We start from the raw sequence: 7,791 nt of genomic DNA on the forward strand, positions 1-7,791 counted from the left end.
TGGGCTGTTTAGATTTAAATTTTTAGCCTGTTGAGGGGCACCTGGGTGGCTCAGTGGGTTAAGTGTCCAACTTTGGCTCAGGTCATGATCTTCTAGCTCCTGAGTTTGTTTGTTTGTTTGTTTTATATATATATTTTTTTAACGTTTATTTATTTTTGAGACAGAGAGAGACAGAGCATGAACAGGGGAGGGTCAGAGAGAGGGAGACACAGAATCTGAAACAGGCTCCAGGCTCTGAGCTGTCAGCACAGAGCCCGACGCGGGGCTTGAACTCACGGACCGCGAGATCATGACCTGAGCCGAAGTCGGCCGCTTAACCGACTGTAGCTCCTGAGTTTGAACCCCGCTTGGGGCCTACTTTGGATTCTGTGTCTCTGGCTCTCTCTGCCCCTCCCCCACCTCCTCCCCTCTCTCCCTCAAAAATAAATATTTAAAAAATTAAAAAAAAAATAGCTTAAACTTTTAGTCTGTTAATATACTTTGGGAAGTATAATAAAAGGAAAACTTTAGAGTGGAGTTAGGAGGCAGGCAGGGGGAGCTGTTGGCCCAGCATTAGTTAGCAATTACAGATGTTATGCCCAGAATTCGTGATCCCCAAAGCCCACCACGGAGCTGAGTCCAATGCAAAAGCAAAGAGCCTTTATTCGAGCTAGCTCGAGCTCAATCCCCTACCTGCACCGACACAGCGGCAAGATACCGGAGAGAGCGAGCGAGTTTCAAAAGCACAAAGGTTTTATAGGGGTCTAGGGGCAGTTGGTGAGGTAATGGCTGTGGCCTCAGCCGATTGGCTGGGGAAGGGTCGGAGTCCTGGTACGCAGGTTGCCAGGTGTGTTTTGATTGGGAAGTTTGAACGGGTGAGCAGGAGGTTACTCAAGGGGAGGAGGCGTGGTCTGAGGTTTCTGCGATTTTCCCGGAAAGGGGGCATGTCGGGGGCATAGTCACTCAAGGTGGAGAACACAGAACAAGATGGAGTCGGCCGGTGTAGGTCTGCTCTTTCAGACTCAACAGAGGCACCTTGCAGGTGGACGCTACTTACCCAGCAACAGGAAGGTTTCCTGCTGCTCCGGCAACAGCCCAGCCAATGAGAGGCCACTATACTACCAGCTCCCAGTTTAGTCCAATGGACATTCTGTTTACAACAGCCCCGCCCACCCACCAACTGTATAAAATGGCCTCCACGTCCTGGTCTCCAGACTTGCTTGTTGTTCTGGGTTGGGGTTCTCTGCTATTCTCAAATAACCCCATCTTTACTGATAAAATAGCTGGCAGTGTTATTTTTAAGGTTAACATCTTAATAGGATACATTGAATCTATAGATCAAAGTAGCAGGACTTATTTTTTACAATAACTTTTCAAACCATGAACGATTTTAGCTGTAGTTCGATATTAAAGTGTTTACATTTTTTTTTGCCATAGTTTGTATACGTCTGTTGTTACATTAACTTCAGAGACTGCTTTTTATTCACATTGTAAGCGAGGCTTTTTTGAGGCATAATTTACAGACTTGCTAGGGGTCAGTTACCCCCAGTTAGAGTGGCGTCCTTAGCACGTGGCTGTCAACAGCATAGGCGACCTGCTTCCTGACTGCATTTGCTAGCTTTGCTCTGGCACAACACCAAGGTGCCCTAATGGCACCCCTTTCACTCTCCCTCCAAGCGGTGGAAGAACCAGAGGGCCTGAAGGCCTACCCCAGCCCCACCCCAGCTCGGGAAGTCAGCAGCCCTACTCCGCCCCCGGCAGTCAGGGAAGTCCGTCGTTCCGCACCTCGCAGGGTGGAAACCTCCCACAGTTCGCGCCCAAATGCCGGAAGTCAGTCGACCCGTCCCCGGAAGTCCGGAAGCCACTCCCTGATCGTCCCCAACCCCGGAAGTCGGCAACTCCCGCTCCCTAAGTCCGGAAGTCAGCCACCCCGCCCGGCCCCCGGCAGTCCAGAAATTACCCCCAATCCGACCCCCAAATGTCGGAAGTCAGCGACGCCCGCTCACTAGAGTCCGGAAGTCAGCCGCCCCGACTCCGGCAGTTCAGAAGTCAGCCGCTCCGCCCTCCGCCCCGGAAACCACCCACAGCCCGCCCCCAAGCCCGGAAGTGGGTACTCCAGCTCCCGGCAGTCCGGAAGTCGGTGCCGCCCCGCCCCTGGCAGTCCGGAAGTCAGTCGCCCCACCCCCGACCCCGGAAGTCGGCGGCTGGTTGTCCGCCGCGAGGTCCCGGCCCTGCGCTCGCGCCCGCCGGGTCGTGCGCTCGGTAGGGTCGGGGTCGGGCCACCGTCGAGGGCTGCGGGCGGGCTGCAGGTGGCGCGGGCTGGCCACGCCTGGGTTCCAGGGCGTCCTGGAGCTGCGGGAAGCGGGCCGAGCGCGCAGGGCCTGGCTGTGGGGGTCGGGAGCACCCCAGTGGTGGGCCAAGATCTAGGACCTGGGTGTGTCGAGTGAATGCACCCTTTACTGTCAGATACTTGATTTGACTTTCCTGGAGTTTCTGCAAAGCCACTCCCTAGCTGGGTCCCTCGAGCAGTGCTTTGCGGGCGCTGCGGTCTTCGGGGCAGTTAGGCCGCTCGGCGCAGCATTTACTCAGCAGATGCTTGTGCTCGTCCTGACCCTCCGTTGCATAGCCTGTTGTCCCAGCGGCCGGAGGGCATCGTAGAGTGGCTTTCTCGGCCAACGCCAGGGCGTACTCAAGCTACCGCGAGCCTTTCAGTTCCCTTTCTTGGTGGAGGCCGGCACAGGGAAATGAGGGCGAGCTGGTGGGTTCTGCTGCGGTGTCAGAAGCTTGAATGCACGCTGCAGAGGGCTAACGGTTTCCAAGTTGGACGGGGGCAGGTGGCGGTCAGGTGCCTGTTGACGCTTTGCGAGGCTGAGCAGAGCAGGTAGCCCCAGTCCAGTCGGTGTAACTGGGCAGAGAAGGGTCTTGAAAAAGAAAGGGTCTCTGGGGGCTGCAGAGATGGCCGTGGGCACAAGCTGACTGGTTCCACCGGTGCCCAGGCTTCCTTCCTGGGGAGGAGCTGGGCGCTTGTGTGCAGACAGTGGCGGGAGGACTCCAGTTGTCTCTGTCTGCCCGTCCGCAGCCCGTCTCCTGTTGAGAGTGGTGCCCTCGCGGTCCAGGGATGTACATGCAGGTGGAGTCACGCACCAGCTCCTGCCTCCATCTGAAGAGGGCTCCAGGCATCAGGTCCTGGTCTCTGCTTGTTGGTAAGAATTTCCATGTTTTCCCTCAAGTTAAAAATCTAACTTTAAAAAAAGATGAAAATGAAACTAACTTGTTCTTCCTTTGTTCCGTTACCCCCAAGTATAGCAACTATTTTGTTGCTTTGTATCTTCCCAGCCTTTACGCTCTGTGCATGCCTTTGCAGAGAATTCCCACAGCCCTTTTTTCACCACTCAGCTTCTCCTACTGTGTGTGTTCTTTTGAGGTCTTGCCGTTCCCCTTTTACTTGCTTTCATACACCTGCTTGCAGGTGTATGTTGCAGGCTCACGTGATGGGCCACAGTTAATTCCTGTTTTCTCTCCGTCCCTGGCGCCATCTTTCCGAGGGTCCTGCACCCGACTGTGCTGCGTTGGTGGGATCCGAGGAGTGAGGGGTGCAATGGCTGTGCCATCAGCAGTGGTCTCTGGTTCATCTTTCCCGTCACCCTGCATGTGGCCTCTTGCCTGTTCTGCCTCACGTGCCATGTGGTGAACTTTATATACGTCTTGTGTTCGTTCCATACCACATGCTGTTGGCAGGTTCCTCTGTCTGGTTCCCACTCAGCCCTGGAAACTTGAGTAGAGAAGCGTGTCCAGGGAACACTGTGAATGGCATTTGCCATGTTTCCGAGTGTACTTCCTGGATGTTTCCCCCACTTAAAAACAATTTTTTTTTTAAATTTAAATTCTAGTTACTTAACATACAGTGTGTTTCCCCCACTTGTGAGCCTGTGGTCTTCTGTCCCCCTGCTCCCCACCTGCAGCCATCCCTGACCCCCGAAAGGCCTGCTTGTCTGGGCCTGGGGCTCCTGGGAGGAGGGGGCTCTGGGCTGGTGGTGGCCCAATACTGAGGCACCTGCTTTCTTTTCTCTTTGCAGGAATCTTGTCTATTGGCCTGGCTGCCGCCTACTACAGTGGAGGTGAGGTGCTTCATCTGCTCACCCCCTGCCCCGCAAAGTAACTTCCTCTGCCGTTTGGGAAACAGAGCAAAGAAACAAAACCTTCATTCGTGACCCACTGAGGCATAGCCTTAGGAATTGGCGCCCCTGCCTCTGCAGCCCCAGCTCTGTGCACTGGTGTGGTTTTCCTAGTATGCCTGTGCCATGAAGCCTGTGCCTTCCCTTTATATCTGGAGCATTTTCCTGTATCGTGAAATATTCTGCAAAAAGGTGCTCTCTTGTGCCAGCCTGATGTTCCAGTGCAGGCTGAGCCATACTTGCAGCCCCCCTGTAAGTTCCTGCCCTTCCATTGTCACAGGCTATGCCAGCCCAACTCCTCTGTCTCCGGTAGACACTGGAGGGGGAGCTGAGGGCACCCAGAGCTGGCTGGCCGTCCTGGGCCAGCGTTCCTTGCAGGCACGGGCAGCCAGCCAGCCAGCCCCAGCCAGCCCCAGACACCACTCCTGCCCAGTGTCCACTGGGGCGGGGCCCCTCATGGCCTCTGCCCTTCACCTGGCTGCGTCCTGTGTTTGCTCCTCAGATAGTCTGGGCTGGAAACTCTTCTACGTTACAGGCTGCCTGTTCGTGGCCGTGCAGAACCTGGAGGACTGGGAGGTAAGGTCAGCACAGGCAAAGGCGCTCAGGTGTTTCTGCTCCAGGCTTCCCCACGTGGGCATCACAGCAGACGCAGAGGCTCTGAGGCCTGAACTTTTAGCTTAGTGGTTTCTGGTTAGTGGCATTCGGCTCCTGGGCAGGGAAATCTCCTGAAGCTGTTTTTCTCCTAGAAGCTCTTCGTGACTGTTTGCACTGAAATTCTTTACTCTTGAGTGTTGCCATAGCACGGAATAGAATGATGGGCTCCCTCGGTGGCTAATGTCTGTCTCCCTTGGTGGCCAACAACCTCCCCTGTGCCTTTGTCCCCTTCATGAGGAACCACATGACCCAGCGTTGCTCTCTGACCTCCGAGCTTTGACCTCCATGCTTTTGTTTGACAGCCTCAGCTGCTGTGCTTGCTTCTCTTTTGCTTGCAGAGAGCACCTGCTTTGATGCCCCTCTTTCTCTCTACACACCCTGGTCCCGTGCTCCCAACAGACAGGAGCACGAGAGCATCTGGCTGCAGGTGTTTGGCTCTGGCAGAGCACTTGGCCGTCAGGGTTGGGTTTCAGCTGGGTGTCTTCCTGAGCGTCTGCTCTGGCGAGTCCGGGCCTCCTCTCTGGAAATTTTGTGTGTGGCTGGCTTGCAGAGAGGCCAGCAGCCAGGTGGTCACCTTCTGGCCGGTTTTCCAGGAAGCTGTCTTCAACAAGGGCACCGGGAAGGTTGTGCTGAAGACGTTCAGCTTGTATAAGAAGCTGCTGACTCTTTTCCGAGCTGGTCACGACCAAGGTGAGGCGCAGAGAGTGCACAGGACCCAGGGTGTGGCGGGAGGCCGGCTGCCCCAGGCTGGATGGAGGGTGGTGAGTGGAAAACAGAGACCAGGCCTAAGGCCTGGAAGTGGGGTGGGTCCAGGCTGGCCATTCAGTGACTTGGGGTTTTGCCCTGCCTGGTGGACACAGGGTGCGCCCAGACATTGCCGGGTAACCCCTAGCTCAGTGGCCAGCCATCAGGGACCAGGAAGGCATTTTTCAGCAGTTGGGGGAAGATGAAGCAGAAAGATGGGCAAAATAGAGCTCAGCTCCTCCCTGATGCGCTTGAGGGCACGGGTAGAGTTTTCAAGGGGCCGGCAGGAGTGCTAGATGCCCAGACAATGCTAGTGGCCCAACCTTGCGCTGTGGTCACTGACCAGTGATGAGGGTCTCTGTACGGTAGCCTCGAAGTGGCGGTGCCCAGCACACAGGCAGGAGGGGCAGGCGGGAGGTGGGCAGAATGCAGACACTGACCAGCTCCCCCGCAGTGGTGGTCCTACTGAATGACATCCGGGACGTGAACGTGGAGGAGGAGAAGGTCCGCTATTTCGGGAAGGGCTACGTGGTGGTGCTGCGGCTTGTGACGGGCTTTTCCCACCCTCTCACCCAGAGTGCCATCATGGGTCACCGCAGGTAAGCTGTGGGCAGGGGACTCGTTTGGCCAGGGCTGGCTGCCTGTGCCCCTCACCCCCATCAGGTGGCCCTCACAGTGGACTGCCCAGCATGGCAGGGCACAGGGAGGGGACTTGGGGAAACATGGACTGTCCCTGCCACTAGGGGAATGTTGGAAGTCCCCACAGGGACAGAAGGGTCTCCTTGAGGACAGAGGTCTGGGGTCAAGTGAGGGTCGGGGCCAGAAGGCACCAGGTCCTAGAAGTGGGCGGTCCGGCAGGAGGTAGGTGTGGTCTTCCTGGCCAGCACCTCCGCGGGGGTAACTTGCCCCTCCTCTTGTTGCCCGGCCCAGTGACGTGGAAGCCATTGCCAAGCTTATTGCAACCTTCCTGGAACTGCACCGCCTTGAGAGCCCCGTGGAGCTGTCTCAGAGCAGTGACAGTGAGGCTGATGGTCCAGGGAGCCAGAGCTGACGCCCGCAGAGCCCCTGGCCTTGGTTCTGGTGGCACCCTCGTGGGCCTCCTGGGCCACCAGCAAGTCTTCCTCCAGCGCCTGGCTGTGTCCCTGGCAGCCCCGGGGTGGGACCCTCAGCCATTCCTGCTGCTTGCTTCTGTCCTCTGAGGACGCCACAGGCTGGACTTTCTCTGCGGGCTTTGAGGTGTCCGGGGAGGGCACGAGCCTGAGATCTGCCTCTTCCTGGCATCGGACGGCTCCAGCCTGGGCAGCGTGGAGACCGGGTCTCTGGAATGGGAAGGATGCCCAGGCTCCCCAGGGTGGGGAGGAAGGTTTGCCAGCACTGGCTCCCCCCGAGCTGTTCAACCCCCTGGTGCAGCAGGCGAGCACAGGGCCAGCAGCTGGATCAGGCTCTGAGGATGCCCATGCTGGCGTGTTGTCCCCAGGAATCCCAGTGCTCGCTACACACAACCTCCCTTCCCCGGCTGGATGTCCTCATTGGTTAGAGAGGTCCTTCCTTGCCCAGGGTCTGCAGGGCCCAGGGCAGATGGCGAGGGTCCTGTCTGGCTGTGTGCACTGTGGCCACGCCTGAGACCTCCCCAGCCCACAGACAGCAGTCTCCACCCAGGATCACGGCTGGGCTGTCACAGGGCAGAGAAGGCCTCAGCCTAGGCGAAGCCTGCTGGTCACGAGGAGGCTCTCTTGGCTTCACGGTGGGCCTAAGCCAGGGCATCTCCCTTAAGAATCAGGTCCTGGCTTCTCGAACCCAGGCAAGAGGTGGGCTGGGCCCACAGCTGCCCCTCAGTGGGGCCCAGGGCCGCAGGGCGGCAAGGGCACCTCTGAGCAGGCCCTCAGGAGGCTGTGTCTAGGAATGGTCAGGACACAGAGCACTGCAGTGTCCCCAGGCCCTGGGTGAGTGAGGACAGTAGTTTCTAGGAAGCGAGAGAAACGAGACACTCCCTCTTCTCCATGGTGGCCGCCAACTAGCCCTGATTTGAGGACATAGTCATTTATACAAGCCAAAGTTAGGTTTTTAAGTCGTTAAGTCTGAAAGCCTTTTTCTAAAATAAAGTATGAAACGTCGTAACGGGTTTGTGGTGTGTTCATCCCAGACGATAGATGCTCTGTACTCTGGAGGCGGCTCCCCGCCCCCCCCCCCCCCGCCTTTGCTGGGCCCCCAGGGTGAGGAGGGTCTTGGACCCCTGTGC

General features: G+C 57.2%; 1 protein-coding gene across 1 annotated transcript; it reads left to right on the forward strand.

Moving 5' to 3' along the window:
• The first annotated feature begins 2,109 nt into the window (after nt 1–2,109).
• On the forward strand, nt 2,110–7,670 carry LOC109276743 (cytochrome b-245 chaperone 1). The gene is made up of 7 exons (XM_019465822.2): nt 2,110–2,241; nt 3,059–3,182; nt 4,056–4,097; nt 4,657–4,730; nt 5,402–5,498; nt 6,007–6,151; nt 6,483–7,670. Exons 2-7 carry the CDS (start codon nt 3,098–3,100, stop codon nt 6,601–6,603), a joined length of 564 nt encoding a protein of 187 aa, XP_019321367.1. The 5' UTR covers nt 2,110–2,241; nt 3,059–3,097; the 3' UTR covers nt 6,604–7,670.
• Nucleotides 7,671–7,791: the final 121 nt, after the last annotated feature.

The sequence above is a fragment of the Panthera pardus genome, unplaced genomic scaffold (genome assembly GCF_024362965.1).
Source record: "Panthera pardus isolate Hobbes unplaced genomic scaffold, ASM2436296v1 HiC_scaffold_3, whole genome shotgun sequence".
NCBI classification, from domain to species: Eukaryota; Metazoa; Chordata; class Mammalia; order Carnivora; family Felidae; genus Panthera; species Panthera pardus.

Coding starts and splice junctions, on each gene's coding strand:
- LOC109276743 (XM_019465822.2), top strand. CDS start 3,098: ATGTACATGCAGGTGGAGTCACGCACCAGCTCCTGCCTCCATCTGAAG. Junction 3,183..4,055: donor GTCCTGGTCTCTGCTTGTTG/GTAAGAATTTCC, acceptor TTCTCTTTGCAG/GAATCTTGTCTATTGGCCTG. Junction 4,731..5,401: donor AGAACCTGGAGGACTGGGAG/GTAAGGTCAGCA, acceptor CCGGTTTTCCAG/GAAGCTGTCTTCAACAAGGG.